The sequence below is a fragment of the Chrysemys picta genome, chromosome 11 (genome assembly GCF_011386835.1).
Source record: "Chrysemys picta bellii isolate R12L10 chromosome 11, ASM1138683v2, whole genome shotgun sequence".
Lineage (NCBI taxonomy): Eukaryota > Metazoa > Chordata > Testudines > Emydidae > Chrysemys > Chrysemys picta.
Window position 1 is genome coordinate 45,562,244 of NC_088801.1, and position 19,061 is coordinate 45,581,304.

The 19,061-nt window shown below is 40.2% G+C and overlaps 1 protein-coding gene and 1 long non-coding RNA gene across 8 annotated transcripts in view; one reads left to right on the top strand and one right to left on the bottom strand.

Annotated features, from left to right (window-relative positions):
* The window catches only part of UBE2E3 (ubiquitin conjugating enzyme E2 E3), an 82,821-nt gene extending 72,950 nt beyond the window's left edge, over positions 1–9,871 (top strand). For 6 of the 7 annotated variants that reach the window (XM_065561923.1, XM_005300495.5, XM_005300494.5 and 3 more), the window contains exons 4-6: positions 3,808–3,940; positions 5,565–5,712; positions 7,393–9,871. In XM_065561923.1, the coding sequence (XP_065417995.1) occupies positions 3,808–3,940; positions 5,565–5,712; positions 7,393–7,490 (379 nt within the window). In that variant the 3' untranslated portion in view covers positions 7,491–9,871. Of the gene's footprint in view, positions 1–3,452; positions 3,606–3,807; positions 3,941–5,564; positions 5,713–7,392 lie in introns of all 7 variants that reach the window. The other variant, XM_042860660.2, reaches the window with a different exon arrangement.
* Positions 2,231–16,046, bottom strand: LOC122174728 (uncharacterized). The gene is made up of 3 exons (XR_006176937.2): positions 15,857–16,046; positions 13,559–13,679; positions 2,231–2,613 (listed from the first exon to the last, which is right to left on the bottom strand). It is a non-coding gene; the product is annotated as an uncharacterized LOC122174728 (long non-coding RNA).
* Positions 16,047–19,061: the final 3,015 nt, after the last annotated feature.

Below are 19,061 nucleotides of genomic sequence, written 5' to 3' on the forward strand. Positions count from 1 at the left end.
CATAAGCTCTGTCAGTGGGAGAGTGTCTCCTGCCAACATAGCGCCAGTGGGGAAATTTGTCTCACTGGGGTGTTTCCACACCTATGCACAGTGTAAGTTAGATCAAATTAAGCAGTAGTGTAGACCTGCCCTTAGGCAGCTTGAGCAGAGCTAGCACATGTATGTGTACCCATGCTGGGAATTACACCTTCCAGCTTCTATGTAGACATACCCTGAGTCACAGTCCTTCCCATCAGTGAAGCAGCAGGTATTTAAGGAGCAGCTGTTTTTGGTTAACTTTATTTTAGCAATATATCTCTAATTGCACTAATCAATTTTTTTTAACCTATAAAGTAAAATTTTCTGTAAATTTTAAAGCATAGATTTCTCATCACTGAAAAAATGTGATTGCTTTGTTCCTTTGTCTGATTTGTTTAGCCTATTTGCAAAAAAAAATAAAAAAAATTGCATTATTAAAGTGTGTTAACTGAATTTTGGATGTGCCGGCAACTAATGTGGTAGGGCAGCAAGACAGTAGTAATTAACTGCACCGATATGCTACATAGCTAGAATACTTAGATATATATGTGTGCCAGAGCAAATCTCCACTACTCCCAATCTTCTGCTGGCCTAGGTGAGGGCTGCCCCTTAGATTTTGCCAGGCCTGAGTCCGCGAGCTGCATCTGGCTCCCTGCAGCCACCGTGCTCCGCTATCTCTAAGCTGCATATTGACCTAGTGGAGAATCAGGGCCATGGGGCTATTTGCATTTTTACATGTAGACACATGATTAAACACTTTGCTGAATTAGGCCTTTGGGTTCCAATGCTCTCCACAATCTCTCTAATCACTGGATCCTTGGTGCCCTGATCCTATTGTGAGTAGTTCTAGTCTCTGGTTTGCTGATCCTCGTGTCAGTCATACTCCATCAGCACTGTGAGAGAGGGAGTGTTGCTCTGTTCGACAGGTAGAGAAAAGAATAAAATGTAGCTTGGTAAATTTAGCCAGCGGCTGTTCAGTATTTAATGCTTGAATGTGCTGTAGAAAAAAACTGATTGGAAATAGCCTGGTGTGTTGTCTTAGCTGTGTATTACACTCTTTAGTATGGTCTCCACATACCAATAATGTCGCAATTGCTGAAGTTTTCAGTCACTAATGAAGCTAAAGTATCTCTCACACCATTGGAGCATGGGGTACTGTTTCCAACTGTTGTAACACATTTCCCAAACCTCAGTTAAAAGTAATACAATGACTAACCTTTTGATTTAACAATTTTCTCCTTTGAGTAAATACAGTGTTATCTTATTTCTGAAGTTGTGGCAGTGTTTTCTCAGCTGTGAGAGGGATGTTGAATATTGTACCAATAGGGCACTTTCTTCCCTTCTTATAAAGGTGAGAATATTCTAACCTTCAAAATAGCATTCTCCTCCCTACATGTAACCTTATCCTTTTACATAGGACTAATAGTAGCATAGAAGATAACACTAAATAATAAATGGAGAGTTATTGCACTTAGATACTGGGCTGTTAACGGATAGGTGCCTTGTTCCAAGATGGCGAGTGATTACCAGATAGTTTGGCTCAAAGCTAGACGCCATAGCAGTACTTAATTGTGACTGATTCATTTGGCTGAAATATGTCGCTATTGTAATTCAGCTATTTCATTAATCTGATTGAATGCCATCCAGCCATTAGAGTTGTATGAGAGAAAGGTAGCTGACACATGAGGCAAGAACACTAGCCTCTGCATTAGACTATAAAATAACCATTAGGACAACTAATGCTGAAATTGAATCGCTTCATAGAAATTTAGTTTTCAAGCATAATATTAATTAGCTATAAGCCTGATGAATATCAAGAATTAATTAAAACTTTTCAGTGGCCTATGTGGGTTTTAAATATTATCATTATTGCTCCAGTATTTTTAGTTCTTATGTTAATTGCTTTTTAGAAAGCATGAATGGAATAATCTACAGTAGTGATGTGAGGTACAAACAATTTACTGCAACCTTAAGAACTATTGCTTGGCATCCTCCTACACAGTTTTCACTTTTTTTCTTCTAAAATTTATCTGCAGTTTTTGTTAACTCCTTCGTACATGCAATACAAATCAAAAGGACATGGGTCAAGGTTTACAGGCCCAAATTTTATCCATAGTATTTCTTTTCAACAAAGTTAAAATAATTATAACCTGGAAGCTGTCTACTTTTATTTTTGGTAAAAGGACAATAGCTACAATACCACCAGAGATTATTTTTAAAATTTATTTAAAAATGCTAGCTAGAATTCCTGATTATTTTTGCAATATAAAGAAAAGGCCTCAAACAGACTAATTATTTAATACATAAAACAGTCACTGATTAACAAACATGAATAAGCTATGAATTATAACTGGAAGAGAATTCATAATTAAAATCAGCATTTGTCTGTCTCTTGAATGTCATCTTAAGGCTAAAAAATGCTTCCCTGTTTATGACACAGGATGTGTGGATGCATGATGATGAAAAAGTTCCTCTTCTGCGTATTAAAGCAGGAAAGAAACTGGTTTATAGTAAGACATGAGTGCTCATATTGCCACTTTCTCAAGCTATGTTACTCTGCACAGCCATCAGCGTGGATCTCATCAAGAGAGGAATCTGCAAATGTAAAATCAAAACATTACCTTAAATTATGGTTTTGTAGAGGCTTACTTATGTTTTTTTAAATCAGTGCCTGCTTTATGGAGAAATAGTTTTGTTTTGGATATTTGTGAAGGAATCTAGACAGACTCTCACATTTTATAACATCCCAACACTTGGGAAAGTGTTAGCTCATTATTTCATAAACAGTTTTGTAACATTGACATCAATTCAGTTGCTAGAAAATTTATATAACATGCGCTTTCCTTCCTGAGGAAAATGTCTGTAATATTACCATTTTTAAAATATACAGCATTTAGTAACACAAATATAGAAATATGGGTGTTCCTATTAATTTGGGGGTGCTGTGTTACAATAGATTCAATTCCTTATTTTTTTTCCCCATAAGAGAACCTTAAACTTTCCAGGGTAGGGAGTACAAAATTTTACTCTATCTTATCCTAAACAAGTGACAGTAAACATGTAACAGCTCAACACTACTACACTCGTTAATCACACTTTAAGGTACTTTTATAATTTAATTTTATAAATGGTTAATAGATATTACAGACTGGAGTAGTATATTTTACAGTTGGGTATAAGCACATCCATAGAAGGTGTTTATAGATGGCTATAAGCCATGGTTACAAACAATCTGTTCACCTGTTGGAGCCTAACAAGCTCTAAATCAATTAACCACTTATCAAAACATCTATTAATTGTTTATTATATTACCCCTTTATAAACTATTCATAAATGTGCCCTTAATATAAATTGTGACAATTTTTTTCTAATGCCCCAGAGCCAGTGAATGGGTGTGAGGTATAATTTCTTTTTTATATGTATGTTCCATGTAGCTGGAAGGACAGAACACAGAAGCTTACTGCAGCTAAATACTCCAAAACACAAAGATGGGAATTGTGTTTAATACAGTGATAGTCCAATGAATCCACTACATTGCCAGAACATGGAATGGTTAATCCAGTCCATTGCCAGAACATTCAAAAGAAGTAAGGTCCTGATTCAGCTAGGTACCTACGTACAATGCCTAGTTTTAACCAATAATCCCCCACTGAAGTCAATGAGAAGCTTGGCACCTACTGAAGTCATGTAAATGATTGATATTAAACATAATAACTGGTAAAAAGGTAATCACTACATATGTTATTCACAAAGGTACAATTGATTCTCTCTCTCTCTCTTTTTAAATAGTGCTGGCCCTAAAGGAGATAACATTTATGAATGGAGATCAACTATACTTGGACCCCCAGGTTCTGTATATGAAGGAGGTGTTTTTTTCCTGGATATCACATTTTCATCTGATTATCCATTCAAGCCACCAAAGGTAAGGGTAAGGTTTTTATTTATAGTAACCAAGATTTTTTTAAATGACTAGTGATTTTTGGAGAAAGGCCTTGATTTTCAGATGAGTGCTCAGCATTTTCTGAAAATCAGGCCCCTTTAAGATGTCCTAAAAGATGCCCCAAAACCACCTTTGAAAATCTTGGCGAACAATTTCCAGAAATATGTCTGCTTCAGAATTCATACTGTTTTTTTCCAACTTTCCTAGTGATCAATTGAGTGATAATTCTAAAGTAATTGGTCAGGAGTAATAGGTAGGGTGACCAGATGTCCCATTTTTAAAGGGACGATCCCGTTTTGGGGGACTTTTTCTTATATAGGCACCTATTACTCCCCATCCCCGTCCCCTTTTTTTCACAGTTGCTATCTGGTAGCCCTAGTAATAGGTGAAAAACTAATTCCAATAAAAGATATCTTCTCTTTACACATAAGTTTCATAGCAATCAGTAACAAAAAGAAAGGATATTAGAACTAAATAAATTCAACTAAAAAATGTTACATTGTACCTTCTGGTTGGGTAAGAATCCTATGATAGTATCCATTATTATACAATGTCAGTGTAACTGAAACTGATTAGATCTGCCTTTTTGACTGCCACTGCACATTGAAGTGTCTTTTTTATTTATTTATGTATGTTGGTTCCTTGGGGCCCTACAACATAAAGAATAATGCATTCTCAGACTTCCCGAAAAGCACAAAACACAAACCATAACGTTCTTTGGTGTAAATTTGTTTTCATGGAATGATGAAGAGTTTTTGCAGAATATTTCTAATTCCACATCAAGCTTATACTATTGTGTGAGTTGGGTGAGTTTCATCAAACATTCAGCTGTCTCCCAAAGTACAGTAAAATGAAAATGGATGTTTTACTCATCTCTGCCATAAACTGTGCCTTCTGCAACTAATGCATTGAAATATTTCTCACTCATTTTGTTTATGCACAGAAACCATTTTCATACTATACAAATATTAATCTGAAATCAATTAAAACAGAAGGATGATGGCACTTACTGCAGTAGAAATGTGTTATAAGTATAGTAATTCCTGCCTAACAGGGATGTGATGATGATTTAGTATGTAAAATGCTTTGAAGATGACAATAGCTATACATTCCCTAAAAAGCAATATTTAAATGGATACTAGGGTTGCACAGTTAGGTACAGAAAAGTAAGGAAAAGATAAAGCTAAGATTACACATGCAAGCCAAACCCTGTCCATTTTTTCATATGTATGCATTGCAATAAATTGTAATATAGTCTTGCTCATGATCATACTGTTACTCAAACACAATATAATATTTATACTGAATACACGCTGCATTTGTAGTACTATGTATGACTCTGTGTGCATGCCAAAGAGTCTGTATAAAAGTGATTTACCTACCAAATGTGCAGTGAATGAGGCCAAGACTCCTGCAGAGTTACAATGAATGAAGCAAAATGTGCACTTTTTTAATAAAGTGCATTTTACAAAATATGCAGTGAACGAGAAAGGTCTTTGCAGAAGTTCTGCTCCATTCAGAGTGCATCCTTCAAAACTTCTGCTACCAAAAGCTAGGGACAGGCTATTCATAGATAACATTTAATGATTTTTGTCTGTAACTTTAGGTTACTTTCCGTACCAGAATCTATCACTGCAACATCAACAGTCAGGGAGTCATCTGTCTGGATATTCTGAAAGACAACTGGAGCCCTGCTTTGACTATTTCAAAAGTTTTGCTGTCTATTTGTTCTCTCTTGACAGACTGCAATCCTGGTAAGCAAATTCTAATTTACCAAGCATGAACTCTTGCTCATTTGCTGCAAAAATGATTCAGTAGATGATTCTCTACAGAATAATTCTGTCATTCTCAAAATAGATGTTTGAGATTAGAGATTAAAACCCCTTGTTTTATTTAAATCCATCTAAACGTGTATTGTGGCAAGATTGCTCCCTGTAATATATTTTCTAGCCTTTGCATAGCCAAAGCCAAGATCTGCACATCAGTCCTTAGCTCTCATATGTCTCTCTTCACTCATCCATCTTTAAGGAGGGTAAATAGCATTATCCCGTTTTGCAGAAGGACGAAACGGGGATACAGAGAGTTGACATGACTTGCCCAATAGTACACGGCAGGTTAGTGGACAATCCAGAAACAGAACCCAGATCTCCTGACTCCCTGTCCATTGCCTTAACCACTTGACCATTATATGAAAAACACCTTCCTGTTCAGCCTCCTTAAATATATTTTTTGGGGAGGGGAGGGGAAGAGAATACAAACTGGAAGGAATAGGGGCCAATACTTTTAAATCAATGGATTTATTCTGGATTTACACTAGGTTAAATGGGAGCAGGATTTGGTCAAGGGTTTTATCATGAAAGAGCCTTGAATTCGTTAATATACACAACACTATGCATCCAGCACTTTGCATTCATAAAAATGTTGTAAATTAGCACATACAGTTACTCTATGAAATATCCAATTTTTCATGTTTGTTCATTCGAAGCTACACTCTGTTTTCAAATAAAGGAAGGGGGAAAGCAAAGAAGGTAAAATGTTAATGGTGTATCCTATCCCTGTAAACAAACAACATTTCAGCTCCCCTGCTTTTCCTTCTCTTTTATTTCAAGTTGTTAAAGGGGTTGAGTTGGGAATGAGTTGACCAGGGAGCCAGAGCTCAAATTGAATGAGACTGGGGGAGAGCGCTTCCCCTGGTGCTGGGGCCTGGATACCTGCGCCTCGCTGCATGCGTTTGTTTTTTGCAGTGTAGACATACTCTATGAGGGACCAATCAGGAGAATGGGCTTCCAGTTGAGGCGGTAGAGTCTGGTGCGACTGTATGAAAATGTAGATGACTCTGTGGTATTTAATAAGCTTGGAAGTAACCAGCTGCTCTTTTAAGGGTGTCATGAGGAAATCTTTCAGACCATGCTTTTGTCACCTCTGACTGGTGATGTGTTAATCTGTACAGGAGCAGTTTGGCCTCCTGTGGCATGTGAAGTTTTTTTTTTTTTAGTTTAACATTTTAAAAGTGTGAAAATATTCTATATACATTGCATAATATCAAGCAGTTCCAGACACAAATGGCTCATGGGTTGCTTCTAGTTTTACACAACTCCTAGCCTGTAGCTGTTGTTCAGACAGTCAGCTAAAATGAAAAGCTATAACATTTTAACACAGATGTCTGTCTCTCTTTTAAATAAACTAAATGTTGGAGCCTGCAGATAATCAAAACAGATTAAAATCCTTCCTATTCATTCTGCTTTGGGTGTTTGTTCTTGAAAATGTCTTATGTGTCAAGCCCTCTGCTACAAAGCCTAGCATTTTCTGGCCTAACAAAGAGAGTATATTGGGAAGCAAGTAATTTTTTTAATGTTTCCTTTTTTTAATAGAATGATTTCTGATGCTGTTTTTCTTCCCTATCTTCCTCTCCTTTTACCCCCAAACCATTACAGCTGATCCTCTGGTCGGAAGCATAGCCACTCAGTACCTGACCAACAGAGCAGAACATGACAGGATAGCCAGACAGTGGACCAAGAGATATGCAACATAAATGACAAACTACTTGTGCTCTGTGAGGGTGCAGGAGGCAACTTTACAGTGTGCAACAAATCTTTATAGCCTTTACAATACGGACTTCTGTGTATATGTTATACTGATTCTACTCTCTGCTTTTATCCTTTTGAAGACCGGGATTCTGCCCCCTAAAAAAGGTAAATGCTATCAGGAGTAGAACTTTGTAGCTGTAGATTAGTTATGTTTAAAAAGCCTACTTGCAAGTCTTGCTTCTTTGGGATATCAAAATGTATTTTGTGATGTACTAAGGATACTGTTCCTGAAGTCAACCAAATATTATAGTGCATTTTAGCCTAATTCATTATCTGTATGAAGTTATTAAAGGTAGCTGTAGATTACTAGGAATTATGTCATTTGTATTAAACCCAGATCTATTTCCAATATGTGGTACATGCTGTTGTGAAAACTGTTTTAACTTTTACCTTTGTCAGTTTGTAATGAAAGGATTTCCTTTTCCCCTTTGTAGCTCAGAGAGCACCCAGTGTATCATCTCAAACACAATAAACATGTTCCCCAAGGAGCAGTTTCTTTGTTTTCCTACTTTAAATTAGCATTTGAGTGAATTTAAATATAACAGTGATGCAAAGCTATTGTATCACAGGTCCCGATGGATCATCTGGTAAATTAATATACACAAGCAAAGGCTTGCTATTAAATGTTTAATGTATACCTCTGGATTGTTTAAAAGTAAAAAAATTCCACTGGATTTTTTTTTAAACAGGAAATATTTTCCCGTATTTTTTAACTAAGAAGGTTATTTAAGTTAAAATGAGAGCAGTTAGTGAGAGGTTGATATGGCAGTTACTGTGGATAAATTATATGGGCCAAATCCTGCTCCCATAATAGTCAATCTGAGTTTTCCATTAATTTGTTCAGCTGGAGCAAGGCCAGGCTCTTGATAGCTTGAGGCTTCATTTCTTAATTTTAATGGCAAGAATGTGGCTCGCCCAGCCAGAGAACTGCAATTGTCCATTGAAAAGAGTCTTCCAAAGCCCGACTGGATGCTTTGTCAGCTCTCTGGGAAAGAAAGGACTAGAGGAGATTTAGGCAGGGATTATTATAATGATAAGAGATTGGAAACACTTGTGGGGAAGTGCATTATTGCAAGTGAAACTAAAAATCAGAAGAGACTTTTAGGCTTCTCACCAGGAAATCTTGTGTGCAACAAAAATGCAAGTGTATATTCTGTACAGTTTGAAAAGTACAGTCACTAATTTTCTCTTTAGAGCGTTGATCACTGTAGTGATGACCCTTGAGTAATTGAGTACAGCTAAAATGTTCATTGATCCCTTTAAAACTAATTTATAAATAATTGGCTCCCTTTTTAAAAGTAATTCTCTCCTGTGTGACCTTGTGTTTTTGGAGACGTAGCTCTTCCATTATTAAGATGTTCTGTACGTTAAATGTATAGAAAGCAGAATTTCAAGGTTTTAATATCAAAGCAGTGGAAGAATTTAAAGATTATCTAAAGTTAATTATCACTGTTAAATCCCTGTTCTTGGGTCAGGTGGCCTTTAGCATGTGTCATTTGCTCTACTCTAAATATTTGTACTGTTTCCTCAAGGTGGCTCACAGGACTATATATCCCAAACTAGATCTATTTAGGAGCTGTGAGGTGGATTTGGAGCTTGGGCTGTGAAGGGAATAAGAGTTATGGAACTGGCCAATACAGTGGAGATCTTAGTGTGGTAATAAACTAGTGCAAGTGAACAAAGTACTGGGAACCACTGCTAAACGCAACCTCAATTTCTCACTACAGAGTTGTACGTAGTGAGAAATAATACATATTGGCAAAAAACATGCTTCTAAAAACCAAGCAACTATGCTACATACAAAAGATAACTAAAGTCTGGAGAGAGACTTCAAAGACCTTGATGATCATCGTACGTAGAAGAATGCATGCACAACACTCCAATGAATTTCCAATAAGGGGCAAAATATATATTTCACATATTAAATATGTGACCTACAGAATTCAGATACTTATAATCACAAAAGATATGCTATAAAAGAGATGTAATTCTTATTTTAATGTACTTGGTTTCATATCACACATCAGACTTCAAATACCTAGGTGTACAAGTGGGATGCCTTCTTAACACTGCCCCATTCTATCCTTCCTAGACATTTTGGTCCTTTACTCTGAATTCCCATCCTTTTGTTGGTTTGTCATGATTCTGTTCTTTTTAATGTAGTTTGTGTGTGTAAATTTTATATTTACTGAAGTAAAGGTTGTTTTTGTGTAAACATTTAAACTTTAAAAAAATAAGCTAATTTTGTTTCTCAACTTCTCTCTGCTAAACCAAGCAGTAGAAAGAAAATTTGTATTGTTAAATAAATCAATTAGTTGTTAAATGAGCACGTGTGTCTGTTTCCCTGGGGTTGGGGAGAAATCTCTTCCAGTCCTGACTGCATCCAAGAACCCCTACAGCCAATTTGAAATGCTAAATCAAAAGAGAAGTTGAAGTGTATAACAATCCATTGTCTTAGCTCTCCTACTGCGAATAATCTCTCCTGGCAAATCAGTGAGTATGCTTTTATTTTATTAAAAATCCAGTTCTGTGATTTCCTAGCCCCAACTAGTGCTGCCTGGAAAATGTCAACATAAATGACATTTTGGTGAAAAACGTATTTAAAATTTCAAAATTCCCCCTCCTCCTTTTCTGGACCTTCTTTTTCCTCTCCAGAATCTACATGATTTGCAAGTCAAACACAATGAGCTCAACTAGCACTCTGGTTCCAGCTCTTTTGCACCATTTGGAAAACTACCCTAATGGGGCAGCCAGGGATTCCCCATCACAGGAAATCCGCACACAGGGAACTAGTACAGGCAGTTTTGTGCCACCCTTTTCAGCATAAGCTTGTTGGAGGGCAGGGAGGGAAAGAAAGGTGCATGCCGGGGCAAATGGAGATTTACACTCTGCCAACTTCTTGTCCACTACAGCCACTGCCTGCAGGCAATGTAACTTAGAGCAGCTTTGGAGCTGTTCTAAATTATGCCCAGGGCATTTTCAGAAATACTGTAGTATTCAGTTTCCCATGAAAAATGATAGATTTAAAGGAACAGAAGGCAGTTAATATACTAAAATATCCTTATTTGTATATTTACAGAAGCTCCTGAATTATTCATAAGACAGCAGTTTCCTGGTCTATGATATCTATCCTTGTAAAACATCAGCTAGCTAAAAGGAATGTGATCAAATACAGTGTAGGCCATAATGCCCTGTGATTATCAGAAATACATCACTGGAAGAGGAGGGTATCGCTTGAGGCTAGATTGTGAGAATGTAATCGGCCCGGAGTTGCACTGCCCCATAAGCAGGCCTGAAACTGAATTAGCTCTACTTCTAGGAAGAGGTCTATGCCAGCCTGTTAGCAGGTGCAGATTTGTTCTCATTCTGGACTGGCTCAGCTGTGTTGGGAGAGCATCATGCAGGGTAGAGTCAAGGCTCTGCCCTTTGCCGGCCTGTCCATGTGGGGGGGAGCTGCAGCCCCAGGGGGTTCTCCCCTCCCCCCGATGTTGTGACCTGTGAGGTGGGTACAGAACAAGTCACAATCCTGCCCTTCACAGTCATCTTATAATGGTGCATTAACATACTTGTGTTTCAAGGGATTTATGATTTATCTAAACATATTTACCTGCATATCTTTGCAGCTCCAATGGGCTTCCTGCTGATCCTGCATAGGCCACCACAGAGAGCTGCAAGGGAGAGGGCCAAGGAGCTGGCAACTGAAGTTACACTTTACATTAATCCTGTGGCCCCAAAGTCCCTTGGGCTCAACTTGTGTGGGGAAGAAGCAGCTACTTCTGCCTCTAGCTAGGGAGCGGGTGCAGGAGCGCTGGGCGGGTGGGCAGGCGGACTCGGCCAGGGCACCAGGACATTCCAATTGGGGCCTGGGCCCAGTTGCCCCAGTGGCTAATCCACCACTGAGTGGCAGTTGTCTATCAAATGGGCATTAGCTCTCCAAGGAACACCAGTAAACCTGGAAGGGAGATTTTGTATTTTTCTGGTACTGGCTGTTTGTAGGGGGAATATGTTCTTTACAAACTAATAGCAACATACATTGGGAAGGTTTCATTGCACAGAAGGGGTCCCTGATGGCAAGTTATCAACCTGCTTCTGCATGGCCCAGGTGAAAACAGCAGCCAGCTCATGTCATCAATCTGGGCTTTGTCTCTCTCTACAGAATAACTGGCAGGCCATCATTTCAAGAGGAGCTCCAGATGGCAAAAATTCCAGGCTCCACTGAGTGAGCTGTCATAGATGAGATTTTTGGGATCTGATATAGGTAGCTAATAGGGGTGAGCCTCAGTCCTGTGGGAGACCATTTTCCAGTATGCACCAACTGGACATATCCCTGAAGCAAACCGCTGAGTTAGACATCAGCGATCTAACATTTATCTGAGGAACCACTCAACAGCAGTAGGAAAGGATATATAGGGACAATAAATGGAAGCTAAATGAAACTGCTGAAGTACAATTGTGTGTGGTGGGATTACTTTCAGCCAGTGATTGTAGCAGCCTGTCTTTGTGCTTATATATTCCAGTACTTTAGATGTTCTTTATATTTATGAAAATTTGGATCAGACTGCAACTTGCTATTGTTTCTTTTTTCAGTTTTTTGCTGGAGCTAGTATGCTAATTGTTCATTATCAGAATTATTTGTTACAAATATGCAACAACATTTTTCATTCTAATTCAGTTGTACCATTGTTGATTTCCAATTAAACTGTTTTAATAACTATGGATTTAATGGCAGTAAGAAACACATTCATATAATCTACCTTTTAAATTGCACAAATAGTTTTAGTAGATATTTTAATGGAATATGACTTGAATTATTTCCCTTATGTTAGAGAGCACAAATCAAAATTACACAGTGGTTTTCCTTGATGATTATGCTATTTGTTACCTTTTGCAAAGATGTTTATCTAGTTTGGTATATATAACATAAGCAACTAATTTACCTTCACTGAACATAACCACAGTTTTGTATTGCCTGCAGTATAATATTTGATCCAAGCATTTCTAAAATAGTTCAGGAAAATTAAACCAGAAAATGGATTGTTGTTGTGTTAAGGGAAGTAGTATTAAGTGAATCCTGGAGGGATCAAAACTAGGCAGATTTCTATATTTCTTGAGCTATATGATTGACTTAGATATGGAGACTACTTGCTTTGAAGTCCTGAACATGAAAGGTGTCAGAGGCAGCCAAATACACTGACTAGATAGCTAGCAAAATCCAAAGGTTGTTAGCTTTGCTATGGATTTTCACTGACATGAGACCAAAAAAAAAAAAAATTGAAGCTGGCCATTATGTGAAAAATGATGATGATAAAAAAATACTGAACTATGCATTAAAAAGTAAAGCTAGGACAAATCAAACACTTAGTCCCAAACATTGGTCTTCATAGTTGTCAATCCCTTGAACTTCATAGAAGTTGCACAACTAAATGAAATATTTTGTAAAATTCTCCTTAATGAATTTTATATCAAAGTTTCAAATCTATCTTCATTGGGAGATGTGTGTAAATAAGGCCATCCATTCAGAATTTTACACATCCCAATTTCAACATTTTGGCCTTGAAGCTGGATTTTCTGAATGGCATTAGGCTTAGTTCATTTTCTGACAAGGACCCTCTACACTCCTGAGAAGCTCTCTCCTTTAACCCAAGCTAGTCCAATTTCACTGCTTCAGCCTAGGTGAGGAGGACTGAAAGAGGCTTCTCATCAGAGCCCCTCAACAACAGTTGTTTAATCAGCTGAAAGGGTGATTTCTCACTGACTTAGGACACTCCTGTAGCAATTGCAAACTGGCCTATTTCCTCGGTGCTGTGATGGGAGTATCCTAAACATCTTTGGAGGGTCTGGCTTCTTGTTACTGGCTGGGAAAGAACCTTGTTCCTGGCACATTTAGGAGAAGGCTCTTCCCTTGTCGCTTTTAGTAAAGTGCTTTAGAAATGGCCGCCTGCCCCTGCCAACACCCCTCATTTCCACATGGTTGTGAAAAGGAAAGAGAGAAGTTCTGTTACCTCCACCTCACCTGGTTCCTTGAGGGAGGAATTGTGAGGCACTCTGGCAATGTCCCATCAGCTCTTTGTCCACTGTTTTACCAGGTAGATATCAGCTTTCAAAGCATCTCCTGGCTTTCACCAGGAAGTGATCTGGGGATTGTAAAAAATAAATTACCATCTAAAATGAAACAGCGTTTTGTTTTAAAAGACCAGGTTGGAAGTTTTTGAGCATGTGGGTGAGGGTTACAATAGCATTACACGCTGGGGCATGTCAGGTACATGCTGATCAGTGAGCAGGTGGGGGTTAGTTAATAAGGGCACTGAGAGCTTCATGTACTGGCTTCATAGACAGTGGTGTTTCAGTCATAGGTAGAGTACTTGTCTGTACATTCCCAGTTTGAGGGAGTATTTGAATGGCCAAGTCCACTTCTTCCCCTCAAATATGCTAGGGGTGCAGGGCTGAGAAGGAAGGCCCTGCAGCCCCACTGCACATGAAGGGAGAAAGGGAAGACCCAGAAACTCCCCATATAATATGGGGGAGAGTTGGGAGGAGGGAGAGAGGGATAATCCTCCCATTTGCTTTTGGTTTCTGTGAGTCAGGAAGAAAGAGAGATCTCTGGCTACTTAGTTATTTATCAGAGGTGGGGAAAGGGTTAGAAGGTTTTGCCTCTGCTCAGAATAGGCTTTCCCTGGAGATTCCCCATTGTTGGGATTAATCAAGTTGTAAGAGCTTTTCTTTTAGAATAATTGGCAGTTTTATCATGTTAGATGAAATAAATCTCCACTAGATGTCAGCGTAACACAGTTTACAGCCATATACTTGACAGCACCTGAAGTTATGTAACACACTGGCTCTCCTGGAAATGAGCTTTATAGAAGCCAAGGTACTTGAGCTTACATGCCTTTCCTTCCAAATGCCTTTTTGTAAATAGGATATAAAATATAACTTTGGAACGAAAAGCTGCCTGTAGAAGGCTGGGGATTCAGGTAATTTGTAATGGGATAGTGCAAGGTTCACCTCCAGGTCACCAGTTCAATGATACCTAGTAAGCCTGGAAATTGTTTCCATATGTTGGCTGTGTAACAGCCAGGATCTGTGGAGTTCCTAATGGGCATGGATAAGAGCACAATTGCCATCAGGGCCAGCAGACAGGCCGAAGGAGGCATGGGCATGACCTGATGCCCTGTTTTTAAAGGGACAGTCCCATTTTGGGGGACTTTTTCTTATATTGGCACCTATAACCCCTCCCCCTGTCCTGTTTTTTCACAGTTGCTATCTGGTAACCCTGCATGGGCATGGAGACTGAATGCCTCCTGGGGGACTCTCTCTTGCCTTTGCATTACCTGGCCTCATAGTAAGCAGAAAGCTTTATTCTTCACTGCTGCCAATCTGTCATCCTCCATAAGCACTAAATTCAGTTAAAAAGTATTTAATTTGTTCAAAATGGGAAGACCCTGCTACAGCCTTGTTAAATAGAGGTGTTCAGCACAATACTCATTTCTCGCCCACTCTCCTAAAACAGGTTTGAAACCTACAACAGTAAAAATATTCTTATCAACCTAAGAGGATGGGAAAAACATAAAACATTTTGGGTACTAGTCTATGACCATCCCACCTAACACTGTACCTATCTGCTTTGGGTATATCTTTATCCCAGAAAAGAGAGAAGATATATTTGGAATTGTAACGGGGTGCACTCACCTGTCACATGCATCCCCTTGGCCAAATGCGTATGCCTGCCCTCTCTCTCAGTTTGCTCCTGCTCCAGGATAGTGTGGTGCCCGAGGGCTCCCTCCCTGGGGACAAAGTCTTCAGCCTGTTGGGGCCTTTCTAGTCACAGCTCTCCAGATGGGCCACTACAGTTCAGTTTCCCCTCTGGGGTACCTCAATGTCCAGATCAGTTCCCCCAGTGGCTAATGGGTGGGGCAAGGAGGGACCCAGGCCTACCCACTATTCTGGGTCCCAGCCCAGGGACCCTGTAGGTAGCAGCCATCTACTGTGTCCCTTTATGTCGTACCGGTGCTCTAATTCGCTGGGCCACTTCCCTGCATTGTCTTCACCCTTACTTCAGGGCCTGGCCCTAATGGAGTCCCAGCAACCAGTGCTACCCGGGGTTCTTTCAACCCAAAGCTCTTGGTAACTTTACTCTGTGCGAGGAGGTGTCAGGAAATAAATCAGGGGAGACACGGCTGTCCGACCGATAGATGGCTGGCACAAACAGGACAATACAAGAGTGCTTTCACTTAAAGCTAAACTTTACTAGTCTCAAGCACTTACACACGTCCACAACAAGATTAGTAAAACACCCCCAACCCTTGATAATTACCAAAGCGGAGTGTGGCTTTTGAGTGACACAGCGGCAGGCTTCCGGTGGTCAAATCTTTCATCTGCCGGTGGGGACCGCTAGATGTATCCAGAGGGAGAGTCCAAAAGAGTCCCCAAATGAGTCCAACTATCTCAAGCTTTTTCCCCTTATTTATACACCAGTAATAGAATGACATGTCCCTTAAAGAAACCTTGTTAAGTAAGCAGTTTCAAGTAAGAGGTGCCTTCTGATTATTGATTAACCAGGTGTGGGTTTTTCCAGAGTCTGCAGCTCTGAGACCCCAATAGACATTCCTGCTCTTTTAAAATGCATGAATCAGCAACTTCAACACAGTTCTCATCAGGAAGGACACGGAGTCAAGCTGCCCCTTCCGTGGCACCCCAAAACCCCCTCCCTTCCTGCCTTGGTCAAGCTGAGTTTGCTGAATGGCCGATTTACAGCTTGCTGACTAGGTTGCTTTTTAACAATAAGCCATAGTGGTTTTAGGCACTTTACTGGTTTGCCAAAGTCTCCCCGCACACCAGGGCTCCTCCTCACACTCCCCAGCTTCTGGCAGCACTGCCCTGTCTGGGGTTCTGCAGCTCCATCAGCCAGCCACACCCCATCCATGCTCCTGCAGCTCCAGCAAGGCACTGAACTTCCTCTGGCCCTGCAGCTCTTCTTATACTAGACTGCTGGGCTCTGATTGGCTGTGTCCCATATAGCCACTCTAGGCAGTTTAGAGGATCCTCTCCACTGCCCTTTTCTGGGGAAGGGTTTGGCAGGGCCAGGAGGCCTCCAGCAGGGGGCCTCTGAGTGTCTGGCATACCCTGTCACAGGAATATTGAGAACTGGCTACAGTACCAATAAAAATGCAACGATATCAAATAAAAATAGTCTAGTTTGAAAGACAATTGCCTTGAAACAACAGCCAAGGCAAAGCATGGAAGAGAAGGGAAAGCTGAATGTAGGAGAGAAGGATTTGGGTCATCTTATTCAGGTCAAGGCTTTGCAGATGGATAGCGTAGGCCTGCCTTGACAGGGGAACTACAGGCCAGTCAGCCTCACCTCAGTCCCTGGAAAAATCATGGAGCAGGTCCTCAAGGAATGAATTTTGAAGCACTTAGAGGAGAGGAAAGTGATCAGGAACAGTCAGCATGGATTCACCAAGGGCAAGTCATGCCTGACTAACCTAATTGTGTTCTATGATGAGATAACTGGCTCTGTGGATGAGAGGAAAGCAGTGGATGTGTTATTCCTTGACTTTAGCAAACCTTTTGATAGGGGCTCCCACAGTATCCTTGCCAGCAAGTTAAAGAAGTATGGACTATAAGGTAGAGAGAAAGCTGGCTAGATCATCGGGCTCAACGGGTAGTGATCAATGGCTCCATGTCTTGTTGGCAGCCAGTATCAAGCGGAGTGCCCCAAGGGTTGGTCCTGGGGCCGGTTTTGTTCAATATCTTCATTAATGATCTGGAGGATGGCATGGATTGCGCCCTCTGCAAGTTTGCAGATGACACTAAACTGGGAGGCATGGTAGATACACTGGAGGGTAGGGATAGGACACAGAGGGACCTAGACAAATTAGAGGATTGGGCCAAAAGAAATCTGATGAGGTTCAACAAGGACAAGTGCAGAGTCCTGCACTTAGGACAGAAGAATCCCATGCACTGCTACAGACTAGGGCCTGAGTGGCTAGGCAGCAGTTCTGCAGAAAAGGACCTAGGGGTTACAGTGGACGAGAAGCTGGATATGAGTCAACAGTGTGTCCTTGTTGCCAAGAAGGCTAACAGCATTTGGGGCTGAATAAGTAGGGGCATTGCCAGCAGATTGAGGGACGTGATCATTCCCCTCTATTCGGCATTGGTGAGGCCTCATCTGGAGTACTGTGTCCAGTTTTGAGCCCCACACTACAAGAAGGATGTGGAAAAATTGAAAAGAGTCCAGTGGATGGCAACAAAAATTATTAGGGGGCTGGAGCACATGACTTATGAGGAGAGGCTGAAGGAATTGGGATTGTTTAGTCTGCAAAAGAGAGGAATGAGGGGGGATTTGATAGCTGCTTTCAACTACCTGAAAGGGGGTTCTAAATAGGATGGATCTAGGCTAGTGGTAGCAGGTGACAGAACAAGGAGTAATGGTCTCAAGTTGCAGTGGGGGAGGTTTAGGTTGGATATTAGGGAAAAAAAATTCACTAGGAGGGTGGTGAAGCACTGTAATGGGTTACCTAGGGAGGTGGTGGAATCTCCTTCCTTAGCGGGTTTTAAGGTTAGACTTGACAAAGTCTTGGCTGGGATGATTTAGTTGGGGATTGGTCCTGCTTTGAGCGGGGGTTGGACTAGATGACCTCCATCCAATCCAAAACTGTGTACTTTATTGTATAGAAAATACAATGTAATGTGTAAATGTATATAAAGAAAGAGGTTGTCTCTGTAATTTTGGATGTGTGATACGCTCGATACCCATGCCCTATGTTTGAATCTGATCAACTCAGCGTAGCTTTGCTATCTGACAAATAAAGAAACCTGATGAAATCCAGAGTCAAACTGAGTGTTTTGGATTCCAGAGAACTGGATGAAGTGTTCTCCCAGAACTGGACAAGGTGTTCTAGATAAGCCAAATGGAAAAGGTCTTGGAAGGAATCCCAACAAATAGCTATCATCCACATGAAGTGAAAGAGTGTTCAGTCCTTTATTTTTTACTAGATTAACTATTAGACTGCCTGGATTAAATACACATTCATGCATATGCGCCATCTGGAAATTAGCCAAGTCCTGTTAAGGTGCTTTAAATAACAATTTGTCTTTCATTGGAGTTGTTTTATGCCTTACTCTCCATGTTCTATTCCAATGCTCAAATCTTGGAAGAGTTTATTCTAATCAGTGAAAGTCATAGTGAACTATTACTGTGTAATTGATCAGGGATTTTTCTTGGCACTTAATTTATATTTTGTTACTAGAAGAGTGACCTCAGCTAAACATTATAAATCAGGTAAAGCTGACATAGGTGACTTGTAGGTTTCTAAGGCTTTCCACTTTGATTATATACACCTCTACCCCCAATATAACGCTGTCCTCGGAAACCAAAAAATCTTACCGCATTATAGGTGAAACCACGTTATATTGAACTTGCTGTGATCCGCTGGAGTGCGCAGTCCCGCTAACCTCCCCCTCTCCCCCCGGAGCGCTGCTTTACCGTGTTATATCCGAATCGCGTTATATCGGGG